The sequence below is a fragment of the Larimichthys crocea genome, chromosome XX, assembly GCF_000972845.2.
Source record: "Larimichthys crocea isolate SSNF chromosome XX, L_crocea_2.0, whole genome shotgun sequence".
Taxonomy (NCBI): Eukaryota; Metazoa; Chordata; class Actinopteri; family Sciaenidae; genus Larimichthys; species Larimichthys crocea.
Genome location: NC_040030.1, coordinates 9,834,185 through 9,861,681, shown reverse-complemented (window position 1 = coordinate 9,861,681; position 27,497 = coordinate 9,834,185). Strand labels below are relative to the sequence as shown.

General features: G+C 40.6%; 1 protein-coding gene across 4 annotated transcripts in view; it reads left to right on the top strand.

Annotated features, from left to right (window-relative positions):
• The first annotated feature begins 40 nt into the window (after positions 1-40).
• Positions 41-27,497, top strand: part of LOC104924624 (putative homeodomain transcription factor 2) — a 39,970-nt gene continuing 12,513 nt past the window's right edge. Inside the window, exons 1-6 of one of the 4 annotated variants that reach the window (XM_027272099.1) lie at positions 141-210; positions 331-376; positions 5,352-5,411; positions 16,136-16,216; positions 25,672-25,728; positions 26,038-26,049. In XM_027272099.1, coding sequence (XP_027127900.1) covers positions 16,172-16,216; positions 25,672-25,728; positions 26,038-26,049 — 114 coding nt within the window. In that variant the 5' untranslated portion in view covers positions 141-210; positions 331-376; positions 5,352-5,411; positions 16,136-16,171. Of the gene's footprint in view, positions 377-5,351; positions 5,412-16,135; positions 16,217-25,671; positions 25,729-26,037; positions 26,050-27,497 lie in introns of all 4 variants that reach the window. The other 3 variants (XM_019264111.2, XM_019264113.2, XM_019264110.2) reach the window with 3 other exon arrangements.

Sequence of the window (27,497 nt, the reverse complement as noted above, 5' to 3'; positions counted from 1 at the left end):
TTTGTTTTTTTAAATCGTTAATTTAACGCGAGCGAACACTCGTTTCTTTTTCTCCTCGTTTACCCAACCGCCCATAACGGTTATTTGCTTAATGTGCAACTGCGCGTTTACACGGTGGCTTACGGGCAGATGAGGGGGGTTGAAGTTGTATTTTCACAGTGAGAGAGAGAGAGAGAGAGAGAAAGGGAAAAGCTACTGCTCCAAACATCGGTGAGCAGAGATTCAGCATCTCTTCCCAAAGACAGCGCACATACGAGGCTCGCTAGTTAATGCAGCGTTTAAAATCTTAATCCTTTTTTTTTTGTTTTTGTTTTTTTGTGGAAACGCTAGTTTGGTGGTGTCCGCGGACACAAACCTCGCTGTGTCAAAAGAAAAGGTAAGGACCGAGCGGCTTGCATGGCATGTTTGGACACCAGATAACCAGGATTTGAGAATTAGGGTCAGCTGTGTGGGCTCTTTGTGCCTGCCGGTAGCTTAGCCGACTGTGTAGCATGATATGAGCTAGCTAGGAGAAGCAGCAGCAGGAGGTGGTGGAGGAGAAAACACCGTGTCTGCATCTACATGGAGGCTAGCTGCAAGATTAGCTGTCTCTCTTGCACAGCTCATGTCCTTTTTAAATGGGGTGAGACACACAGTAACGTCAGGTATCTGCTCATTTTCTGTACTGTACTGCACTGCTGCAGCATTTCCCCTCTCCTATCACACTCTAGCCTGTCTCACAGTGGGTTTTTAAAGCCAGGTGCTTGAATTCCTTGAAAATGCTTGAATTTCAATTCAGTGTTTTCAAGGTTGTGAAAATTTTTTGTGTGATGTCTATTTGTCGCTGTTATTGCGCTATGGTAGTTACACAATACACCGCTCACAAGCTGAGAATACAAGCCAATTCACAATTAGTTAAAAATCAAAACAGTCACTCTACCACCATATGAAATAATGCTAATTAGACCCATATTATTATGCCATACAGTGGCACCGCTGCGCTTACCATGACCATCATGGCAAACACAACTACTGTAGTAGGCTACCTATTTAAAGGTGCTGGAAAAATGGAAAAACTGGTGCTTGAAAAGTGCTTGAATTTGTTCATGAAAAAGGCGTGGGAACCCTGTAAAGCATTAATCTCAATCAACAAATGCCACCCATGCAGTAAAGATTGTCATGCACTAATTAAATTGATCACAAAGACACTAGATTGCCTGGGTTTCATCAGAGGTGGCTGCCCCCTTAAAGTATAAGAAACATTGCATGTGTGGGAAGATGTCGTGTTGCTTGTCTTTCCACAGACCCCGTGTTTGGGACCCTGAGGGCTTTACCGCCTCGGCTGGACAGCTTCCTGGAGGAAAGAAGCCTGCAGTACTGATTAAAAAGCCAGCTGATTGTTTTCCCACTTACTCATTTCATCTGTCAAATGTCAGAGAATGGTGAAAAATGCCAAAGGGTGACGCCAAAATCCCGTGTGTAAATCTTGGCATTTTTAGTGGCTGGAAGCTAAACTCTACTCCACCCTATTTCCATTACATTTGTTGTCATGCTGTACTCGTGTTATTCCACTTCTGCTGCACCCTGTCCTCTTTCTCAATTCATCTCTCATTCTGCTGGATCGATTATACTCCCTTTTATAACCAGTGTTGGTTTTCTCTACCTATCTTGTGTCCCCGAAGGAGGAGGTCAGGCTCACAGTTTGGCAGGCCGACTTGATTATCCAACATGGTTTTACCGTCCAGACAGCCTATCTGTTCCAGTGTCTGACTAACGCTGTCATCACTCACCCAGATTTTTCCACTGGAATCATAATGTGACCCCCCCGCCTGATTTAACCTTCCTCACAGAGTCCTGTACAAATCCATAACAGTAACATGACAGCCAAATACAAACTGTCAAACTGTTGTTTGTGCATAAAATATGGAGAACGAGCAGGACAGACTATGTTTTAGTCATAATCCCTGTTAGAAAACAGCAGAAATGACTCACTGCAGTGTTTTCTACTGCTGCGGCTGTTTTAGACATGACTGTGTTTGGACCGTAGCCAATATTTAACAGGTTTGTCTCACCTGCAGCACTTTCTAAAAAAAATCAAACACCTGGACTATCAACTGCTGTGTAACGACAAAGCAGACCTTTAATTGAGTTTAGGCTGTGTGGATTCATGTCACGTGCAGCTTTCCTCTCGGGCACGGTGCAAAATGAACTTTTTTTGTCGACTGAGTGAATATTTAAATTTTGCCAGCCTCTCAATAGATCGCCGTTGTTGGTTTTTTTAGGTGGTGAGTGAAGCAAATCTACCAGCCACGTGTGTGTTGGCTGATGCAAATTTTGTGCCGTGCTCTCAGGAAACTTGGTGATTTTTATCTAGAGCAAGTTGTAACACATGCCACAGTAGTTTACTGACACTTCACTTTACTCATTTGTCAGTGAGACTGTCAGGTGTAAGAAGCTTTATGGTGCCCTTGAGCAAGGCATTTTAATGGAGCACGGTAGCAAACAGCAGGAAGCTGTGGTTGCGAAAGCACTCAGCAAAAATCTGCAAACAGCTCTTGTGTTTGTTGTTCTTTGATTCCATCACACCCTTCCCACCCCTCACTTGTAGCTGCTTCTCGTATGTTGACAGGACCAGCGTTGCGTTAACACCCAGCTGCCTGCCTGGGATATCTAAACACACACCTGCATGCACACACACACACATGTTGTTTGAGACATCGATTGATTGATAGGCTATACGGAGGGTAGTACTTGTTGGTCAAGGTGGCTGTGCAGCAGCATTTGGATTTACATGCATTTGCACAAAGTGAATTGTGGTTGAGTGACTGCCTGATTGAGTGTCTTGATGTGTGTAACTGTAGCATCCACACACCCAAACTGTTGACTATTGTCTAACCATTGTGGTCCTTTTGTATTTCTTTGTATCATTTGTTCTCTTTGTCTTTTAATTTATTCTGTCTCTCATGCTCGCTCTTTCTCTCTCTTTGAGGAGCACTCCGACGATGCTGTGTGTATTGTGCAGCTCGAATCTGCCTGCAGAGCCAGTTACATCATCAGCTGCAATACAGTTACATCACATACTCGACTGCCATATCATCTTACTGTATGTTAAGAGCTGCAGAACGGCCCGTAGTGATATAGCTGTTGCAGCGTTGGGCTCACAGAGAAAGGTCAAGTGGCTTTCCAGTTGCGGGAGAGCCGTCACATTACGAGTTCGGCTGTGCCGCAGCAGAATGACAGGTTGCGTTAATGATAACATGGAGAGTGTTTTGTTAGGATAAGACATTGCTGCTCAGGTCTCTAAAGCACAGACAGGATGAGAAGTCTACACCAGATGCATTTTCACCTGATCACGCTTTTGTTAAATGTAGAACACAGATATTTTGACATGTCACTGTATGAAGAATTACACATGTGAACAAGAAAATGAATGATGGATGAATTTAGGGCCGATCCGTCCACCATCATCTTGATTTAATCGATTAGTTGTTTGTCCATAAAATGTCAGAAAGTAGTCCTAAATGGTTCAACACTTTTTCCCAAAGCTCAAGGTGACGTCCTCAAATGTCCACAACATATTTAGGACTAAAGAAATTCACATTTGAGAAGCTGAAATCAGAGAATTTGTACCTCAAAATGATTATTGAATTATCAAACTATCCATCCATCCATTTTCTGTAACCGCGTATCTGCATCATGGTCGCGGGGGGGAGCCTATCCCAGCTGACATTGGGTGAGAGTCACCAGCTTCTCGCAGGACACACAGAGAGACACGATTCACACTCACATTCACACCTACAGACAATTGAGTCACCAGTTAACCTGTTAAGTGCAACCAGGAAGCGTCTTGCTGTGAAGTGATAACCACTGCACCACTGCCCATTATCAAACTAGTTGGCAATTAATCCGTTAATTGACTCATTATTGCAGCTCTGTTTAGCTGTTTCAGTTTCAGTGTCCTGGTATTGTGCATGCTGGTTCTCTGTATAATCATCTGACCTGTGGCTGTTTTTCACACATTATGTTACCACCTTAGTTTCCCCTTCAGGCTAAATCCTGCAGACTTGTCCTTTTGTAACTGCAGGTACAGACATAAATAACAAGTCAGACTTTTAGATATGCACTTCCCTAATACGGGTGTTTTAAATGATTTGATTAGCTAATAGGAGTGTGACGAAGACGTGACTCAGACACAGTCCCCATATGCCCACACAGTCTTGAGAAGAAGAAGTCTAATCAGCCAGAAGAGATGTGTAGAGCCTTTTAGTTGACCTTTTTACTCTAATCAACTCTTTGGTATTTTACTTTTAATTCATACTGGATTCAGAAAATCTTCCATAACTCACATCTGGACTCACAAACCGTCGGCCTGGTTGCACTTGCGGTTGCGTTTTTGATGAGTAGCATTCGCCCTCTTCCTTTCACATAAGGAGGTCATTGCATGAATCCTTGTGGTTGTGATACTATCCATGTTTCCACTTTACTAAAGACCGTGTTTGTATGACAGATTAATCTGTCAGCCGTCACTTCGACATGACGTAGACTTTCCAACTGTAAAGAAGTAGGACGGCCGTCACGTGATTTGTGTGCAGCGTCTCTCACTCAAATTTTAACGGCAGGATGATGCATTTATATTGAAATGTCATTATCTTTTGTTAATTCTGTGATATCTTCCCAAACATAACACACCAATGTGTCCATAGAGCTGACCGAGGGTCATGCCAACCTGTGCTGCCCTGAGGAAGAACTTCAGGAGATGAGTTACCTGCCGTGTTAGCCTGTCATTATCAGGAACTCTGAAGGATAATTGCTGATGATGAGGATGTTGGGGATAATTTTGATGATGAAAGTGTGAGAGGATGATGATTATGATGGTGGTGGCTGGTCTCCTGACTTTCCACAAGAGCTACATTGTTAGAGAAAGTGGACTGTTTGGGTCTTTTGCTGCCTGCTGTTATTCATTATTGTTTCTGAGAATTCATACTGTGTACAGAGGCGACCTGTGTGTGCGTGCGTGTGTGTGTGTGTTTGAATCTCAGCAAGAGACACATGCTGCTTTTAAGCCTCATTATGCAGCCTCATCATGTGGACACCAGCCAAAGCCCCAAATTACACAGTGGTCAGAAAGCACACACACACACACACAGACTGTGGAAACCCCTTCACATATGAAATTAGATGTAGTTATCAGACTTTGACTGACTGGCTTTAAAAGTATGCAAGCCACACACACACACACACAGTCTTTCTCTCTCTCACACACACACAGACACACACTGTTGTTGTTGCTTTGAACCTCAAATGTGATCGTCCCAGACCAGAGTCTTGACCGTCTCTCTCTCTCTCTCTTCGTCTCTTTTCCAAACTTCCAGCTCCTGTCCTAATTTGGCTGCAAGGACGAAACACCCGTAAGCTACACGGCCTGACCAGAGGTGAGTGCAGTCTCCCTGTTTGTGAGTGTGCGCGCAGTCATTGTGTGTTTACTAGTTTGTAGCCCCACCAAAACTCCACAGTCTGTTTTTGTTTGAGCGCCGCATGCTTCAACAACCCCTGTTCTGTTGCTATGAGGGTGTCAGCTGTCTACATACATGCATGCACACAAACACACACACATGCACTCGTGCACACACACTCACACACACACACCAGTAGTTCATGAGTACTGCTCATTATGTCTGAAAGAGAAAGACAGATGGAAAAATTGGAGAATGTGAAAAAAAAAAGGACATACTTCCCCTCTGAGGAGAGCACTCGGGGCTTTTTTTAGTGTGTGTGGACTGAAATGAAGCCAGTCTACAATCAGCAGAAAAGTGTGTTTGTACAACTCAGTTCCTTCAGTTTGTCTGTGGTTACTGGTTCGCTATCCAACAAATGCCCACACAGACACACACTGAGGTTCTCCACGTTCATACTACATGTTACCAATGTGTCCAGAAATGTGTTTTTTTTTATTGTCACACATTACACAAAGCTACCTAATGTTACACACACACAAATATAAGAGCAGACTGGTGACTGAATGTGTCAGATATGTTGCAGCGACATGCTCGGATTAGAATGCAAAACAGGTTCAATGGGATTTTTATGATGCTCAGCTCAAACTATAGAATGAGATGTATTTAATGCTCTCCCTGAAGAGAAACGTCTGTGTCTCTTATGTGATTTATATCTTGTTGACTTATTTTGTCTTTAGATGATTCTAAGTGGATCATTATAAGACATTTGAGTTGTGTTTAATCCTCATTTTGTCACCGCAGACCAATTTTTGGTTGTCTTTTGATGTTCAGTTTTAGTGCCTGATTGATTGCCTGAACGATCAATGATGTGACTGATTGGATGGATCTCCGTCTTGCAGTTCTACATTTAAATTTCCCTTATTATAAACTGCAGTGAGTTCATTTTGATATTATTGCATAGTATTTTACATGTGGTCTTGACTGAGATTTCTGTCCACTGCAGAACAGACACTTTATATACATTCATAGTAAAGAATGTGTTGAGAACAGACACTTTATATACATTCATAGTAAAGAATGTGTTGGGTCAGTGTGCACGTTTGTGGCCGTACAGTTAATCCGTACACTATGTTCTGTAAAATTAAGTAATATCATATGAGACGGAGTGATGTCGTATCACAGCCGTGCTGTTATTCAGTCCTAGGTAAGAGGCTGCAGGCCGAGCGCTGATATTCAGTACAACATCACAACCTCAAGCATGATATTACTTTTATGCAACAGTTCTGCAAGCGCTTTATTCACATAAAAACAAATGTTTAATAAAGTCTCTTCAGCACCAAGCAGGGAACCAGTTAAACAATCTTTATGAATTACATTAATGCTGAATTGACAAGAAGACTGTCGACATACAACTTCTTTTATCTGGTGATTCCAGGGTGAGGAGTTTTCACCAATAATACACGGTATAAAGAATGGACAGAGTTGCTAACATCAGTATGCAGTAAATGTATTCCCCTTGTGTGTAAAATATACCTGTAAAGTGGAGTGATACATGTCGTGCTCTATATCAGCACCCATGCAATGACTCGTGTCCAATCAAATTACTTCGGTCGGAACTAACTGCTGTATAACAGTAAATAACTAATGAACTAACTAGCCGTAGTGTGTGTGTTGCTATATGATCAAGCCCCGTATAGGTCAAGTGTAGTGTCATTTGGTGTTATTTGAGATTGTCAGGGATTCACCCTACGTGACGGAAAACATGATCCCCCCCGTCTCCCACCACTCTTACATGTCATACACTCACTCTGAGAATCCCCCTGACACCTTCGACCCTTCATCGTCGATTGAGCAGCCTCATATTTCCTTTAGGCATGCACACACACACTTACTTAAACACACACACACACACACACACACACACACACACACACACACACACACACGTGCCCCCTCAGCCCAGCTCAGAGATGTAACCTGCGCCCATCATGAAATATAAAACAGCCAGAGAGAGAGGGAGCGGCTAGTGTTACACATCACGAGTTACCAGACTCATGAAGGAGGTCTCTCCTCTCATGTTCATGTTTTCATTCGACATCCCAGAGAAACATTACACCAGACAGAAAACCAGCAGTCATAAACAAATGTTTTCCACTCAAATCTGTCCTGACATCTTCTCCGTTATCTTCTGTTCCTGTAATATGCCCGTCTGAAAACCAGCATTCTGCTTAAATCTGATAGAGATCAGTGCCGGAGGAGTTTTCAGGCTTATTGCTTCAATTTTCCATATCTGACTGCCGCTTCCTACTATTTCCGGCCAAAATTATCAGCTTAGTTTTAACATACTGTGGATAAATAAGCAAAGCAATCTGCTTTCCACAAGTGGATTTGTTTAAAAGGCCTCCTATTCATCTGTTTTGTTGTGGCTCTCTTGCTGATTTTGTGTTTTTAGTTGTGGCTTTTCCATCAGCCTAGAAAGTCGCCTGCCTGTGAACTATAAATGGAGGCCTTCAGCAGCCAGCGAGACATTTTCACTGCTATCTAAGCTTTCCATATAGAAAGCAACCTCCCACCACTAAATTTAAAACCGTGACCCATTTCAAAGTTTACCCGGCTTGTAAATCGTGATGCTGCTGCAGCCGATGGAGGGACGAAGGGACGTATACAATTACACATCACAGGGTTTAGGAAACATACACTGCACCGACTGACCTTAATGTGTTTCTCCTATGCTCTGCTGAACTTAAGGTACTTGGATACAAGATACAGGAAAAGCACGCCCTTGTGTTTTCAAAATACTTTTGATTAAAGTACCATCGAGCTTCAAGAGGTCAAGTTGATGCTGGAGACACAAAGTCATCTGAAGGGTCTCGCTTTCAAAACATTTTACCAAATGTTGGATTTGGGACGGACCAACGGTTGTGTATCAATGTAGCCCGATCTCTTCTTCCTGTATCCGCTTCCCTGTACCTATCAGTTAATATTGACACCCCCTCCTTTTCTTTACACCATTGTTACTTCCTGCTCTGATTAATTACTGTGAAGTGGATGTGGACTAGCGCATTGAAACACTTTATTCATTTGCTCTTTGATGTAGTACAACCACTCGTTTTCCCTGAAGCTTAATAGACCTAATATTGACTAAAGGTTTAATAATTTATGGTAATAATTTCAGCTAAAGTGAGCTGCTTCCACTATAGTATGCTGTGGGAAACCCTGTATAGAAAACATGATATAAAGAACTAAAACACATGCTCATGCTTTACCCGCTAGATAACATATTTGCCCTTTATCTCAGAGATTCGTTAGTCAGAGTTTCACAAACAAGATAGTTTAACAACTTAGAACTGAGTGCAAAATGTAATCGGTTATTGGAAACCAACCCAAGTCGTTTGCAATAATGTGAGTCAGACTGGAAACAAAAAGAGTTTGTGTCAGAGTACCTATAAAGTATCAAAATAAGAGTCAAGATGATTGCAGCCAGGTTATAACCAATTACCTTTTAATGTTATTTATTGTATTGCTGAGAAACATCATAAAAAATGTCTTCACGCATACACAACTTCAACATACACACCTATTTTCCATTAGACACACTCTAACTCACCACATCCTCGCTCTCAACACTCATTACTCTGTTGTGATTTTGTGTTTGTGCTGGAAAGATCCAGTGAAGTTTAAGATGGTTATACATGTGCAAGGACAGAAGTTAAAACTAAAACTATACTTCCTCATTGCGTTGGGTTGCTCAGACATACCAATATGTGTTTATCTTTGCCCTTGAAACTATGACGTGTTTATATTTCTGTCAAACCAAAAGAAGTGGTTTTAAATGTCATAAATTCAACCCCCCAGTGTTAGTGTAAACATTATTTTTCCACTGGATTACTGATGCATACTAATATATAGTTATTTTGACCCATCTTTATGTATAGTATTTTTAAATCTAAATGACTTCTACCTCTATTTTAAATCCTAAGAAACTGAGTATCTAGGCTAGTTGTCCTGACCATCCTGAGCTTCAGGACAGATAACGTTTTCTGATATCTTGCTTTGAGGAATATAAACATGTTTTCTTTTCTTCAAAACTCTCTCACAGTTCTCAGATGTGAAATATCTAAACGTTTGCAATTGGCAAAAATCCAACAACCAACAACCAAGCCAACAACAATCCACCGACGACTACTCACATTAACATTCGTACAGTAGCTGCAGGAGACACATGGCTAATTGAACACAACCATTTCCTGCTCACACAGCGACGCACACACAAAAAGAGTCCCCGTTTGAACTGTGGCCTACATAATACACACTGTGTTACTTTATTCTTTATGTGGATCCTCATAAGTAGCTACACACTACACTTCCCGGTATCCACACATCTAAACATAACATGTAAAACATGACATACACACGGAAAAGTCTCAGTAAGAACAAGTTCAGGATGAGTAAAGTCCATCAAATTGCATTAGTAGTTGTTCAGGTCAGTTAATTATTTTTTTAATAATTGTTTTACTGTGTGCTTCAGTGAGTGTTTAACTTGGTAACTCCCAGTTAACCTGCCCCTGTAGTGTGACTATATTTGGTTGTTTACTATAACAGATATTCCTAAAGAAACTCATAAGATTGTAGGTTAACCTTTCCTCTGAGCCACGCGTGGCATGACTGGCATGCACTCTCTTTATACTCAGCCTCTCACCCAACAGACAGTGCACTGCAAGCCTCGCAGGTTTAGCTATTTGTAGCACAGACGGATCTTTTTTGGCTGCACCCGACCAGACTGCCGAGCAGTAATCTAGATGACAGAAGACTGGTGCCTTATAGAGGCAAGAAAAGAGGAACATCTTCTAATGCATGCTGCTACTCTTATTTTCATAACTTTTTCATATATTTTCATATCTGCTCATGTCTAGAGTGTCTCTTGAACCTGAATATTAAAGCCTTTGAGTCATAAACACAGTTAATTATCATTACTAATAACATGTCTGGCACTTAAACATACTTTTAGTTTAAGCTCCATACAAAACAAGTCTGATCTCATATCCAGTCGTAGTAATAGTCGGAATTAAGATTGAAAGTGCTGCCACTACTCCTTCCCTGCACTGCCAGTGCTAGTTTTACCAGATTTAATTTTATTTAAAGTTAAATTATAGTCACAACCTTAATGCTGTCTTTTTTGGGATTGTACCAGCCGATTTCACTCAACAAGAGATGACTCTATCCAGGTGAAAAGATGGTGGAACTGGCACTAAAAAGTTTGACATTTATCAATCACAGTATTAAATACCCGTCAAATTACATAATAAAAACTCAAAGGATCATGTATGAAGTTGTTTCACAACATTCAAGCCATTTGAATGTTCTCTCTCTTCATAACAGGAACCGTGCCTTAATGCCAACGCGTTGACTGACATTTAAATGCTCATAATGTAACTAATGTAATGTTTTTACAGCTAAATTTGAACTGTTTTGAACTCAGCGTTTTCTTACTTTTAGAGTAGTCATCCAGTCTAAATTTGAATAACCGTTTAATCAACAGCAAAAATTAGAAACATCCCTTATCATAGGTAAATATTGAAAAGGGTAGCGGGCCGAGGCAACTGCCCAGGGGCACGCCGTACTGAGAGACATATTTATGGAGGAGTTTTCTAGATCCCAAGTAGACTGGAAAATGCAGAATTGCTTATGTTTACAGATTTATAATCTGAAATGAATGAACATTGGAGCAAATAACGTTCAAATTAAAGTTTTTTTTCATGTTTCTGGCTGACAGAGGCTGAGGGGAAAAAAAGGTAAACCTTGACAAATCTGTCCTCCGGTATTAGGAGGCTGTCTCAGGCTTTATAATATTCTTTTTAGATGTTGGGTCATGATAAACATGTGGATCAACCCCAGAGAGAAAAGATAAAGAACTTGAGGACTTCTTCCACTTCATTTAATGCAGACACCTGGTTCTCTATGCCTCTAAAGAAATAATCCAAAACCTTCTGTACATCTGCTTACAGTACTTTAGGTCTGGCTTTGGGAGTTATGGTTTCACTTACTATAGCCACCACATTGTCATCACTGAACCCAACAGGGACAGCTTTGCTTTGAGCATAATTGGCTGTGTGTGTATGTGGTAAAGACAGGTTGCAGATGTTTGCCCAGCATGAGTTGCAATACATTTAGGTTGACTTATTCACCATCTGAATTAAATTACAAATAGGGGCAGTGTCTTTTTTCAGTGGGCATGAATCTGACAGCCAGTCTCCAGTAAAGCCACCAAGGACAAATATTTCTTTACAGAAATCTGTTCCTTTAAGCACACAACATATTGCACACAGCCAAGATGGACCTCCAAACCCTCTCTTTCTGTAAATGTGTCATGATATCGGGTTAGAAGTGTAGTCTCAAATCTTGAGACGCTCACACTGAGCCTCAGCTGTTTTCTTTTCAATGTCTATGTCCTGTGACCAAAATATACATGTACTGTCTGACTGTGTGTGTGTGTGTCTGTTGTCTAGGCTCTGTTCCCTAAATACCCTTCAGCAAACCACAGTGTATTTTAGGAGCACTGTGACTGTGTGGTTTTGGAAAAAGTATGTTAGGACAGAACTCCATTTCTATTCCTCCTTGTTATGTTTTCCATCATAAATAACAACCAAGCAGTTTACGGCTAATCCTGCCCTATTAGGCAATGATAGGTGTACGTGTCTGTGTGTGTGTGTTTTTTGTCTGATAATATGTGTGAATCAGTGCTGGCATCACACTGAGGGATTTTGAGGTTTTTAACAGGGAGGATCTGCCTGCTTTTCTTGTCTCTGGGTAGGGCTGTTTTCATGTCTTAATGCTGTCACAGAGTCTGATTTAAAAACCCAAAACAATGCTGTTTGTGGCTCGACCCCACTAATGACGGGTTGTCGCTCCCATAGGTTTGTCTGTCTTGATAAATGTCTGTTTTTATTCGCTCCTCGTCAGGCTCGCCATTGTTGTTTTGTGGTTGCACAGTCTGAGAGTTTGTTCACAGCAGGAGTTGTTAGCAGTCGATGCTCTGCAGTAAGCCATTTTTGTTGTGGACTTGCATCGCTATAGATTTTGCCTGTCTAATCACATCTTTGTCTGCTCATATGCGTATAAAAGGGAAAAAGATCAAATAAACGTAAAGTAAAAATGCTAAACTTTCTCTGGTTCCAGCTGGGAGAAGTGCACGTATTTCCTCTTACAAAGCTATTTAAAAACCTAACATTTCACAGTGTCTTTTGGATGGAGATCTGAAACATAATGAACAGGTTAATTAATAATCAAAATAGTTAGAAGTTGTAGCACCATAATTATTAAAAATGAGTCGCTGTAGACGTTTACATTTGTGGATTTCTTTTAGGCTTTTTATGGCATCCGAGCTGCTTTCCTCCAATGCTATGTAAGAGTGTTAACACCAGTCATCTGTCACATGAAATTAATATTTAAAACCCTCATTATTCTTCTCATTGCAGAGCTGAATAGTTTAATTCTCTGTAAGTGTGTGACTGTAGGTTTAGGATGGGTTTGTTTTACTATTGTCAATGACCTTAGCAGAGGAAGAATGGGTTTCTCTCTCACAGTCCATATGGTGTTTTCTCCTTGCATACACTCTGTACATTACTTCTTATTATGTCTTCCACCAGCTCTATCGCTGAACTTTGGGTAATTTAAAGTAGGGCTGTATATCCAAACAAAACAGTCCAGTAAAGCATAGTATGCTATGTTTAGAATATCTTCCGCTTTACGTTGCCATCAGAAAGCCCTTCGTAACAGGAAACTGAAGCAGTTAATTGCTCTCTCCAAAGACACCAGACTTCATTGACAAAAGCGTCAGTTTTACCTCACAGAGTTGCTGGTCTACTGCTGCCTTGGTCGGCAGTAACTAACATCTTAAAACACTGAAGTCATGCGTGCATATCATGCAGCTTTGGACCAGCAACTTCCATGTTCTGCGAGGTAAAATTACATTTTTTTGGCAATGAAGTCTGACAAGAGCATAAATCAACATAAACGCTTGAGTTTCCAGTTGGAAAGAGCTGTGTGACGGCGATATACGGTGGCAAAAATATTCCAAATACAGCATATGCCTAGACACCTAGACATCTAGTCGTTTTATTTTTTATTAGGTTTGCCTTAGGTGACTGAAATCCGCTTTGTTGCTGCCCCCGTCCACATCAGTACATTGCTTAGCGTCCATGCTGGGACTCCTGCCTGCTTCTCCAGGCTGGAGGCGTGTCAACAACCGCTGTTTGCTGTAGGTAGTAATCTACGCACTGTGGACAAGTTCCTCATATAACGACACTTCAAATAACCCAAACTAACCCCATTTAAGTTTAAGTGCTGACCATGCTGCCTTTGAGTTTATTTGCATGTATAGCACACAAGCAGTGTGTGCTGTTCTGTGTGGTTCACCAGTGAAAGATGGAGGGAGGAGTGACGACCGTAATCTTAGACAAAGACAAGCAAGAGACTTTCTTCCTATTGCTAAAAATATCTGTCGTTGCCTCTCTCTAACACATGCACGCGCACACACACGCACAAATATAAATGCTTTTACACCCATGCCTCTGCAAACTTACAAGCAGCATGCATGCAGCATTTATGGTCAGGGGTGCTGGGTTTTCTGCAGATGTGTGCATCACTCAGCTAGTGGTTTGCTATGTCCGTTCGTGTGTATGTGTGTGTGTTCACACTTGGCTCAGAGTAGAACATTTTCTCCCCTTCCTGCTTTTGAACTTTTCACATTCTTGACACACTCTGAGCTCGGACTCACTCTACCATCGCTTTGAACATGAGGACACATGCACTAATATATTTATATGTTTATCACATCGAAGTGTTGCGGTTTGGTTGCTTGCAGAGGAAGCTGTCAATCAGTCTTTTTTTTTTTTTTTGTAAAACTCAAAAACAGCAACGTGTCTAAACACAAAAATGTCTGTACGTAACTTCACTGGAAAGGATGATACGCAACTCTTGAAATGCACGCGTCAGGGATGGCATGCCTTGCAGAGTGACAAGCCTTCACATGCAAAGCAGGATGTCTTCACTCTGCTGAGTCAAATTTAAGTTGAGTGCATGTATGAGAGTGCAGAAACAAAGAGAAAAATGTCAAGTTATAAAAGCAAAGGGGATATGCCATTAATGACTCCCAGTCAAAACTTGTATTTTTTTATTTTATTTGATTTTTTTTTTTGCAATATCGCACTGGACTGTGTAATGTTTCATGATGACCAAAGCTCCTGCTGCGCCCCGAGGCGGCCTGGCCTTCATCACTCTCCTTCTATCTGCTCTTCTAAGCCTCCCACTCATGCAGCAGGACAACGCTGCACTTATGAAGCAGGGAAATAGAAAAGAGACACAAAGAGACTGAAAGACAGAGGGAAGGAAGAGAGAAGAGGGAAAGAGAGTGGCTAACCACAAAGCTCCCAACCGCATCGCCTTCTCCTCCTCTTCCTCCTCCACCGCCAGCTGAAGTTTTAATGTTTTAACCTATACAAGCAATCACAGACATACTTTGAATCAAGCTGTTTTAAATAATATCTCCTGCTGTGTTGTTCTAAGCGTCAACTTGTGGATCCAGTAAAACCCTGTCTGCTCTGGTCATTTATTTTTTCTTTAACCACAACAAACAAGCTCACATCACCTCCATCACCAGGAGATCCTGTTTCAAAGACAACTTCACTGTAATAACACACTGACTGTAACACTGGCACACTCACGGATGTACGCTGGCTCGCTGTCATGAGGACTTTCCGTCAGTGATCCAGATATTGATCATCAAAAGTTGATAGTGAGGCGACATATGGTTTACTTTGGTTGTTCACAAGTGTTGCGTAGTTTCTTTGGTGTGATTACCAGCATTTTTTGGGGTATATAAAGAAAGTTTAGTGTCAAAGTTGACAAAAACATCCCAACTCCAGGTCGACTTGCTTTTTTTTGGCTCTTTCAACCATATCTTCTGTGTCTTCTGTGAGTAAGTAGACCTTTGAGTTAGGATGTTTTTGTCTAAAGATATTTTTGTTTCTCAGTGTAAAAGATTGTAGTTGTAATTTTCTTGCATAGACATACATTCACTTTAATGCACTTGTATAATTACACTGCACGTGTGTGTTCAGCAACGCTTTGTCTCATCATTATATGATAGATTGAACTGTGTGTCTGTGCATGTGTGTCTTTATGAATGTTTCCAATCATTCACATGCCCAAGAGAGCCGAGAGGCATGCCCAAAATGTTTCTCGGAAAGGGCGTACGTCTGTGTGTGTGTGTGTGCGCGCATGCATGAGTGTGATTCAGTGATAAGAATCAGGCTCTAACTCAACAGTATCACAGCGATAATTTTTCTCATCCCAGCTCCTTGGAAGACTGTGTCTGTTCATGTTGTAAGATTGGCGTCAAGGGAGACGGCGTGTTTTAAAAATGACTGATGTTATTATTAATGAGACCATAAGATGTGTGTTTGTTTTTATGTGGTAGGAAAAGGCAAAGTGAACGCCCTCCCGCAAATCTGCATAATCACACATCTGTCTGTGTAGTTATGTGTGTGTGTGTGTGTTCCCCTCCCCTTCTCCTTCGTCAGTGGTCATGACACACCTTCCTACCTGGTATATAGACCTCAGTCCTCCTCCCTCTCTCCTCATTACTGCGTCACTCACACAGCTCTCTCTCTGTCTCTCTCTCTCTCGCTGTGTGTTTTCAGTCTAAGATGCCCTAGGCCGGGAGAAGGGAAATGTAAATGGCTTCCAAAGTAAAAGATGCTGTGGTGTGGTACCAGAAAAAGGTAAGACGCTGTACCTTTCTTTTGAATTTGCCCGCTGGCTTGGTTTTTGCATGTCACAAAATATGACTTTTCTACATTTTAGCCGCATATTTTCTCTAAAAGATTCATACTCCATGGGAAATTAAAACGGATAACATGCAATTGAATTATGCTTTAAATATTGCATCTAGGCTTTGGGAAATGAATAGTCACTCTAGAGAGCCTTGCTTCACATTAGAGGGTGTAGTTTGTTATTTTTGAGTTTAATAAGCAGTCTGCTCCTGCTGTAAAATCATTACGGCCTCTGAATGTTGCTGAGTAAGCATGTGTTCACGCATGTGGATGTGCACCAATATATGAAATACCTAAAGATGAGGGACTCCGACAAAACAAAATTTAATTAAAACAACTTTGAAACATCAAATAAAGCTAAAGAGTGCAGAGAAGAAGAAAGGGGCACAATGCATGAAGGTTTCTCACAAACAGGAAAAATAAAAGTCAGATGTCATGACCTGAATATGCTCATCTAATATTGGGTTGTAGATGGTCTTACATGCTAAAAAATCTAGTTGTAGTCTGATTTAGCTGCTTGTTAAGTATTCAAACCACAAAGAGTTCCTATTTGATGAGATGCTGAGTGATTAAATTAAGGTCGTATTTAAACATAGAAGACAAAAACCTCACGCTCTGCCAAGAAATAGGTATGTATAAATAATGCAACATGAAGATTGTTTTTATACAATTCATGCAGTTCCTTTTATTGCACACTGATAAATTGTATTTGTATTTTTTTTATTAAAGAATTGCAAACACAATTTGTAAACAAACTGTTATCAGTGCTGCTTCTAAATGAGCCCAAAGATATATCTCGTGTACGTCCTTGTTGTTGACATTGATTTATTGGTATAGCGCTGAGATAATTGTTTTTTTGGGGAGTTTTTTTGTCCCTTTTGGAACACAAAATGACAAAATAAATTGAGATATTTGGGTGTGCAGACTCTTTTTGATGCGCAGTATTTTGGCAGTGACCTTCTAAGTGCCATCAGCGGCAGAGTCGGCCCGTTTGGCACAGTGTGACACCGGCCTGGTGTTGTGTGTCTTCTTGTTCCATGGTCTCAGATATCAGATCCTACTGCTGGACTCCAGCCCCCCCTCCTGCAGATCTCAGCTTACAAACCCGTCTGTCTCTCGGGGCTCTCTGTCCTTACAAACCTGTCTGTCTGTCATCATGGGCCCCCGTCTGTCTCTTCTCAGGCTGCCTGTTTTTTTTCTCCACGACCTCTCTGACTCCACATTTGTCTTTTTGTTGTTGTCTTTCATCTCTCTTTCTCTCTCTCTCTGCTTGCACCTGGTAGATGATCTGAACGTGAGCTTTCATTCGAAACAGATCACACTGAAGATGACTCATATGAGGAGTCACAGACTTTAATTATAGGTCTAAACTTTAAACACTGTTGTGTGAGAGAAACTGCTATTGTCAGATGAAAATCACAGATTTCCCCAGCTTTGCTTCTTTATTTTAGTTCTTAAATCAGTCTAAATCTAATTGCAGGTAACATTATAAAGATTTTAAATCTTCGATTAGGCCTTTTAATTTCAGCAGATCCATTAGATCTGTCAAAGAAACTGATTAGAAGCATAAAATCAGTGTTTTCTTTAATTTTCCATGCACAGATAGGTGTGTGTGCCTTAGCTTGTTTGGGCAGAGACGCACCAGTGACAACTGCTGAGTCATGAATGAATAAAGCCCCTTTTTAAGAAGCAGATCACACCTGTCCTCCGGGCTTCACTGTCTCTGACGTCTTGTTTTTTCCTTATTGTAAATGAGATGAACCACAGAAGTCGAGTTCATAACAAGGGCTTTCTTGTCCTTGCCGTTTGAGTCACCAGGCGAGGATGATTTTATTTATCTCCAATGATTCAAATATCTCCATCGGCCCCGTGATTCACTGGCTGACAAATAATCACAGCAGATGAGCCTTGAAGGGCAAAGACGGGCTCATTGCAGCTATTATATTCCGCCGAGCTCAGCAATGGCTTTGCTAAAAATACAAGAGAGAGCAACAGATAGTCTTTAGTTTGGACTTAAGCAAACACCTGAAACTCTGCCAAATAAACAGAGGCTGCCCTTAGGAGAGTACTAAGGTGTGTGTATTTTTAAAGGACTGCGGCGTCTCACAAGCCTCACATGGTTTGTTGGTTATGTATTACTGATCAGGACGGCTTAAGCTGCATTGTGGATAAAGTCTGAGATACTTCTCGTTTTTTAATCCTCAAGTTTATCTAAAAACTTTTTGGACAGATGGATGTGGTTTTCATCACACAGAGAAGATATTTTCTCACTTTGCAGTTCGTTTTGGTTTTAGTGGTTCAGATTTTTACATTTCTGCGTCATTACAGCGTATGCATGTAATTTCCCCCTGTGGTGCTCGCAGTATATGACATTTAAGAAAGTCACTGTTGGTTGTGATAATCCACAAAACATGTTGACAACATTAGAACTTTCTAATTAATTAAAATGAAGCTTTGAACACTGCTCATTTTTACCTGATTTTGACACCTAATTTCATAAACTTGTCGATGTTTTTAATCATTTTAATCTTTATGCCCCACCAGCCCCACATATTGCGAACCAGTGTCAGAAAGACAAAGAGCTGAATCAATACATGTAGTGCATGGACATGAAGAAATAACAGGTTTTAGGTTTGAGAGGTCCAGACTAACCTCCTTACCCTCGGCTCTCCATCTTCTACAGGTTCAGACAGAGGCCGACATGATGCACCGTATATTTCTATATCACGTCTGCCCGTAAATAGACACCGTGTTATATTTGTGTGGAAGCTGCCCCTTTTTTCTCGACACAGTGCCATGCCAAATATCACTGTAAAGATGCATGCAGCCATGTAGTCTATATCTGTCAGAGAGCCAGACAGACTTCCTTGTTTTTGTTTTTTTTAATGTCTGACACATCGTGCTCGCTATTGCCAAGTAAGAAGCCCATTGCCAGCTTCCTGTGGCAGCTTAGAAACATGCACAGTAATAAATCGGCTTAGCGCTTGTGTGTGGGGCAGCTTTAAGGCCTATTTTAAGTGACACAACTTCATATCCTTAGTATGTTGGGCGAGATCTATGGCTCTTCATGACTTCATAAGATCAGTATGTTTTTAGAGAGAGCATGGCTATATTTACAGTAGACACCGCATAAATAATCAAGAAGCTTCATCAGTTAATCATATATAATATTTATATGATCGATATTTATGGTTATATGGTTGTAGGACACACACGAGTCGTGCCGTTACCTGCTGTATTTTCCTTTCCATCAACATGAATAATGACAAAAGGCCTACACCAACAAAAACCAAAGGCAACAGCTGCTACTCAGCGAGATAATCATAATCAGTCTCTCCTCTCAGAACGTTCTCTAAAATATGTTTGTCAGTCCAGATAAAGACCAATCATCTGCTCTGGTTTCCACGCTTTGTTTCTTCTTGACTTTCCCACAAAACATAAATGGAAGAGGATGAGCTACATTTATTTGATCTAGTCTTCTAGTTATTATTATTAATACAATAGCAATATTATATCTAAAATGAGTCTATTTAGAATTAGAAATGAGTAAATATTATGAGAAGTGATTAATCGTCAGTTTTCTAGTGTTTTAGGAAGCTGTGATTGTTTTTTTTTTTTTCTGTTCATTTTCTGACTTGAATAGACAATAATGAAATCATGGATAATCATCACTAATGAAAATAATTGTTAGTTGCAGCCCTAAGCTGGTTATGCTTGTTCCACCATCTCAAATAAAAGGAGTTGCTGCTCTTCTCAAGTTAATTTGATAGTAAAGGTTTAGACTGTTGCTCACAAAACGAGACAGATGAAGACATCAGGTTGAGTTTTGGGAAACTGTGATTATTTGTATTAATTTTCCAACATCGTATAGACAAAACCACTAATTGCTCTATCGAAAACATGATCAGTAGACTAATCACTACTGAAAGTAGTTGTTGGTTGCAACCCTAGGCCATATTTATGCTTATGATCAGATTTTCTGTAAAAATCCTGAAGCTTGAATGATTTGTCAATTATTCGATTAGTTGATTGACAGAAAAATTTATGCTGATAATCCTTTTATTGTTTAAACCAAACACTCCTTATTTCTTCATCTTTCCTTGTCTTATGTGACTGTTGGTCAAATAAAAAGCAAAATAAAATATCAATATACCTTTTTGGAAATTAGGATCAGGTTTTTCACAATGTTCTGACATTTCATAGACTAAAGATTTATTAAGAAAGCAGTCAGCAGATTCATTGATTATGAAAGTAATCATTAGGTGCAGCTCTAAACTGAATATTTCATCGTTGAACCCAGTTCAAACTGCACAAAAAGCCCCTGAAAGCTTCCTTTGGTTGTCGTGTGAAGTTCAGCAGGCAGAGTGAAAAACCTCTCCACTCACTTGGTAAAAATCCTGTGTGTGTGTCTGACTGCTGAAAGGAGATTTTCCCATCACACACACACACACACCTGTCTGAGCTGAAAATAGACCTTACACACACTCTACAGCAACACCTCGCTCTCGCTCTCTCTGTGTTGCCATGGTCACACCTGAAAACACAGCAGAAGGTTAATCTGCACGTCACGACCAGCTGTCTGAAACTCGTTCATTCAGTCCTTTAAACTTTCTTTGTGTTCATTCACACACCATTTTTTCTTGTAGGAAATTGCGTATTTAATGACGTTTTATTGAAGTTTTGAGTTTCATCTTTGAAAATAGTTGTGCGTCATGGTTACCATTTATTTTTTAGGACATGGTTCTCTCTAGCTTCTCCCCACAGTCCAAAGACATGAACTTAATAGATTGGTCAGTGACTCTAAAGGGTAAATGTGAGTGTGAATGGTTGTTTGTCTCAGAAAATGGATGGATAGATGGAAAATAATCAGGTACAGCCTTAATTTTGGTTTACATACACACACAATAAACTCTACCTAGAGCCAGTGCTCAGTTGGTCCATTTTGGGCTACTGTAGAAACATGGTGGAGTACCCACAGCGTCTGTCAATCTAAAAGGCTCATTGTAAAGTAACAAAAACATAATGATTCTGATTTTCACGTCATAATTCACTCATGAAAGCATAGTTATGAATGTTCTATTCCGTTATTCATTATTCCTTTATTACTTATACACTGACTGGACCTTTTTTCTGGTTTCAGGTCTTTGAAATGTAACTTATTGACTCAGTCAGTCACATACCACTCTGAAATAAGAGTACACACACCAGCAGTGTCTCTCACATACCACTCATGGTAAATCTTTGTGTCAATGGTGACCACACCTACGATGAAAGGTGATTCCTACAAATAGGTGAGGGTTTTTCCGTCACAGCCTGGTTTACAGCAGAGAGTACTGAGGTTTTCTCTTCTTCGAAGGAAGTACATTAATGACAATATAGGAAGACAAATAGATTAACCAGGATGTTCAGCACTTGTTTGGCTGTTTTGTTGATGTGTTACAGCATTTTACAGCCAGTAGCTTTACATAATTAGAAATTAAAATTGTATTGCTCTCCAGTGAGCCGCATTTGCAGTGCCAACTCAACTTTGAAAAGGTTGTACTGCTACAAGAATGTTTTCATTATGAGTAAACGGCCATTAAAAGTTCCCCAAGAATGCTAATTTTCGTGACGCTCGAGCTTGCATTTTTTCCTTGGTAAAACATGTCTGCATTTGACATTTTAAGGTCGCAGAAATGAACCGTAAACACAACGCATTGCAGTTTATACAGCAAACCTGTTACAGTAGCAGTTTATTTACACATGCAGCAAACCCAGAGCAACATTGGCATACATTTGAGGTCGTGTTTCTGTCCAGCTGATGATTGCAAGTCCAATATTTACTTTCCAACATTGTTTAAGATCTCCATCAACTCCTGAAATGATCCGGTATGGTCACCAGGCACAAAACTTCCGAGTTTGTGAAGCTTTTTCTCTGAAAGCAGCACTGAGAGAGCGAACCAAAACATTTAAGTCATGAGCCGTGAAATCAAAACAGTTCAGTACATCATGCTCATCCTGTACCTGATAATCAGGTTTGTGTTATCTATATTAACAGGTAGCAGTAATGAACAGTGTAGATCATTCACAGCTGATATGTGTGTTAATGTGTTAAACCTTACAAATGTGTGTCATCGTGACTTAAACACACACCCTAACGCCCCTGTACATCTTCAAATCAGCATCTATCAGTGTGCGCGTGTGTAACACCCCCTCCATTGCAGAGGCAGTTGTTATATAACTCTGGTGCTTCGCCGACATAATCCCCTTCTTTGCCTCTCCCCGGATCGTCCCTCCATCCGTCGTCATGGTGACCCCAGCTCTGCCGCAGCAGGCACACTTGGCCTCGTCATCTTCCCTTCTGGTGCACTCTCAGCACTTGATTTGCTTGTCAAATCGATGAAGGCTGTGATTTCGCCCGGCGAAATCGTTGTAGATTAACGCGCCATGCGATCAATGCAGAGAATATTTAACACCTGGTGGTTACTGAAGCGACCTTTGATTTCATTTTGAATTTTTAGCATTAAAAGACCAAAAAAACAAAAAAAAACAAAGCGTGAGTGTTTTGTTGCCTAAGAACTAATTTGTTTTGAGAGGAGGTGATGGGTATACAGATAGTGATGTAAGGATGAGGGTTTGTGTGTTTGGATAAGAGGATTTCTAGTGCCGATAATCCCGCTCTCAGATCTCAGTTATCTCATTACATGATGTAACAAGGGATATGTGTGTGTCTAAATTATTTCTTTCCATATCTGCTCTCTCTCCTTATCTACACCCTCTCTGTTTCTTTATCTTTCTATTGCGTAGTCTGGTCATGTTTGTCCTCTGGCTGTCCTCTCCAATCTGTCTGTGTGTGTGTGTGTATGTGTGTGTGTATTTTTATTGGTTGAGTGAGGTGGAAAATTAGCTGTCAGCCCAAATGTCACACAGTAAATCAGTCAGTCAGATGTCAGATTTAATGCTATCAGGTGCTCAGAACAGGCTATTTGTTCTTAGCTTCTGGAGCCAGGTTTGTCATTAAATTACAGCCTGATTATAATGTCAGAATTTTAAGTTTACTTTGCTAAATGAACAAAGTTTTAATCTACAATCTGTAAAACTGACTTTTCTTCTGTTTTACATGGCTCAAACAAAGAAAAACTGAAATATTCCTGTGCGTAGCTTATTTAAATTAGTATATTTGTCACCATAATGTGAAAAAAGAGACATTGAAAGTCCATTTTGTAGCTTTTCTGTAGCTTTCAAGTTCATCCTCATGTAAAATGAAGCTGCTTTTCTAAAAAAAAGAAAAGGGAAAAAAAAAAGAAATTGAGTTTGAATTTCTGTTTTCAACGTCAAGAATGAACTTTCAAACTTAATAAAACTTAGTCTATTTAACTGTTAAAGATAAAATAAGTTCAATTAAAATTAAATTCAGTTATTGTTTGTATGGGTGTCATGCTACATACTGCAGTAGTATTTTTAAAAAACTTCAAAATAAAAGCTCAAAGTTGCACAACACAACCCATGTTAAGATCCAGGCCGTACACGGGCATGTAATGTGGGACGATGTGTCGCACTGCCTGACCCACATCTCATGCTGGTATCTGGTGGTTAACACAGTGATATTAGTGAGTGACCTTTATAAAGAAAACATGCCAAGTATCCATGTCTGCCGTGTTTATAACATGATATAAGATATAAAAACACGGATTGGAAAAAGAAAGAAAAGACGAGTCCATTAAGTAACTCTCTAACCGATCATAATTTCTGCCTCTTCATGTTTTTCTGTCCTCATCTTTGGCCTCTCTAATCCCGTTTTTCTATCCATGTTTAATGAAGCTTCATTAAAGATGCAGTTTCCACTGGTGAGCTCGCGGGGTGACCCAGACACTCGCATATACACACTGATCTGCTGAAGTCAGAGCATCAGCTGATCCTCTTAAGTCTCCGGAAAGCACACACTCTGTATAAAAAGCGACCAAATTCTGTGACTTCAGCCCTCCAGCGCTCTTTCTCTGTTCGCTTTTAACCGTCAAAGCTGAGTATTATCTGCTGTTTTGTGCGTGTGGATTAAAAAGTCTCTGGCAGGGTGATATTTATACAGTTTGACCTTGGGGTGTGTTTGTTTTGTGCGTTCATGTGTGTTCCCAGGTCAGATGTCTGGTACAAATCCACAGATCATTGTCGCTTTAATGTCTCTCTGTCATGCTACGCTCACACGTATAACATCTGTCAGAGCTACATAAGCTCGACATTAACCACTCCACTGGCCTCACACGTGCTGCATGCATTTCCCTAGAATCAAACCCTCCCCCCACTTCCCCATGTGAGTGTGTCTGAGTGTGTGTGTTTGTGACATTGATAAATACTGGCTGTGTTAAACTGTCAGAGACGTTTTTTATAAACTGGCCTCTAGTTGAACCTGACCTTTTTGGACCAGTTTCACAGGCTCTTCATTCCACTTTAGGACAAGAAAGGAAAAGTGAAGACAGACATGTCAGGACAGTAAACAGGAGAGGACAGAAGAGCATGTATTATACTGTAGATACAGACTGTTGGTTCTTGTTTGTGGTCTGAAGTTTGGGTGCTTCAACTTCACTCTCAGCCAAACACATGTCTAGAGGAGATCCCGGTGTTCAAATGTGGCCTTAATAATAAGAAATATGTGGGAATGTAATGCTGAACACTCAGTAATGTGTGAACTTGAAGTGTTACTATTCAAAAAGAAATACAAAAAGACACAAGACATGTAGAATATTTCCACTTGACGAAATGGTGCCACCATAAAAACATGGAGTCTTTGGTTGAATGTTTAACTCAGTGTAAACATCATATATTGATCTCCAATGACAACTTTACATATACATCAAAAGGTGTGACATAATATGAACTTTTAAAAGCTACTTAAGGAGTATGTAAAAATAGAAAGATGGGTAAAGTTTTACTGTGGTAATTTATCACCGTTCATTTAACGATTCAGATTTTTTTTTTATGACACTGTGACGGCTCCAATTTTGAAGCTTTAACTCCCACGCAACCATAGTGATTTGTTTTTTGCTCTTCTCAATCTTTAAATCGGTTGTTATTGGGATATAATCTGGTTTAAATAATGATAATAAAGCAGCTTTGTAAGGAAAGGGAAGTCCACTTTGATTTCAAGGAGACAAAGCAATGGAACGTTTAGTTTTACATTGATATAAAAGATCCTTTATAGAGAAAATCATTGTTTTTATCCACAACATTCGCTGCTCGGCGATATTTGTTAAAGAGAAGTGAAGCTTTTTACTGCGTCAAAGAAAACTTTATTGTGGATCATTCTTCCTTTTTCTTAAGAAGATGTCTGCAGGGCATCTACAAACTAAAACCTTGCCTCTGCTTTTTTGTTTACTCAAGCTGTTCTCACGGTTTCATCATTAATCCTTTCTGTTTGTTTGTTTTTCCAGATTGGCGCCTACGACCAGCAGATATGGGAGAAATCAGTGGAGCAGCGAGAAATAAAGGTGCGTTTGATTTATTGTTTGCTCCACCTTTCTGTTTTTTTTGTTGTTTTTTTTACCGTTTGTGTTCTGCTTATTTAAAAATCTCTCCGTATTCTGTATTTTACTTGTCAAGTTTCTTTTTTTCCACTCCTCCATCTTCCTCTCTTCCTTTTTGTTCAGTTTTCTCTCACCATGCTGTTCTTTTCCAGTGTTTTTCTTTTAACACTTTCCTCTCTACCTTCCTGGCTGGGTGTCACCTGCCCGTCTCCCCTTTCTTCATCTCCATCCCTTCTTCTCCAATACATCTTTTCCTCCTCCTCCTCTCTACAGTTTATTTCTCTGGTGAGTACACAGCAGGGAGGACGTCCCTCGCGTTGTCCCACAGTGCACGTCCGCTCACCCACGCTGTAGTCTGCTAGACTGTGATTGGTTGGTTTGGTCGCTCAGTTCAGTTTCCACAACAAATCCCGGTGTGTTTTTATTAGCCCCACTGTGCGTTCACACTGTAGCTGCACAGCTTTGTGACTGGCTGCAGGAAGACGTTGTTTCCTAACATGAACTGAGCAGCTGGGGTGCGAACACAGCTGGATTAGCATGAGGGTGACAGCAAGTGGACAGAAACTTCGTCCTCTGAGCAGACAGTTCTGCTCTCAGACTTCTTGAAGGTCAGCTCAGATTAAATTAAAGATTCACGAAAGACAAAACTGTTACATCACAAAATGCGCTGAAGGTCACGGCTGCATTTTTGTGATGAGTTGGCGCCGTTCGTTCTTTCGGGAATAGACATAACAGATTCAGGTGGGGCGGCACATGTCCACAGCAGAAATATATGCTGCATAGTCAGCTTGAAATCAACAATTTTCTTTTAATTCTCATATTTTATCCCTTTGAATCCTACATGATCACACCCAAAAACACTCACCAAAACATGGCAACGCTGATGTACAGGTATAGTACAGAATATAATGAGAATGAGAGTTTCAGACCATGAACTAACCACAAGGAAGTAGCAGGAAGGGGAGACACAGCAGGTATTGTTACAGAAAAAGAAAACATGACGTTTAGGAGGTTGTTCTCTTTCATAGTCACCAGTTTCAGTTTGGTTGGAGGTTCAGGTGTTTTTCTAGTAGCAGCTAATGTAGCTTTGAGCCTCAGAAAGAGATGCGAGGCAGGCTGTAGAGGTCTGATAAGCTCACTTCACATTTTCAAACTTGTAGTCTCCCAACTCCAAACGACGCTGACTCAAGTGACTTGAGGTGTCGGCTGCCTCTGGAGCCACAAAAGGTTTTACAGAACTTTTTATTTTCTTCCTCTTTACAGCACAGAGTGAGATGATAGATGTCCGGCTCTCAGGTTGTTAAGTGGTATGCAGACCTCGTTTGTGGGTTAAAATTAGAGGTCAACAGGATGATGTTGTGTGTGTGCATGCCTTGAAGCGACTCCCTCTTTAGTCGAGAGCTGTGGTCATTAGAGCCTCATCACCTGTCTGCTACGACCTCTCACCCTTGACCCCTAAAGAGGACAACTCCATCCCTCCCTTCTCAGATTTCACGAGGGATTTTCTGACAGCCAGCGTTCACAGGGTGCGATTCGAGGACCCGATAAGGCTTCTTAAAGTGTTTTTTTAGCGCAGGGTTACGTTTAGTTTTTAATTTGCTTTGTTCTAAGTTAACGATACCTCCCTCCTTCCCTCCTATTGCACCTCTCGTCCTGTAAACAGAGAGGTGAGAGTCACTCTCTTTAATGAGCTCAATGTTCGCACACAAACACAGCACTGGGACCTTGGCTCT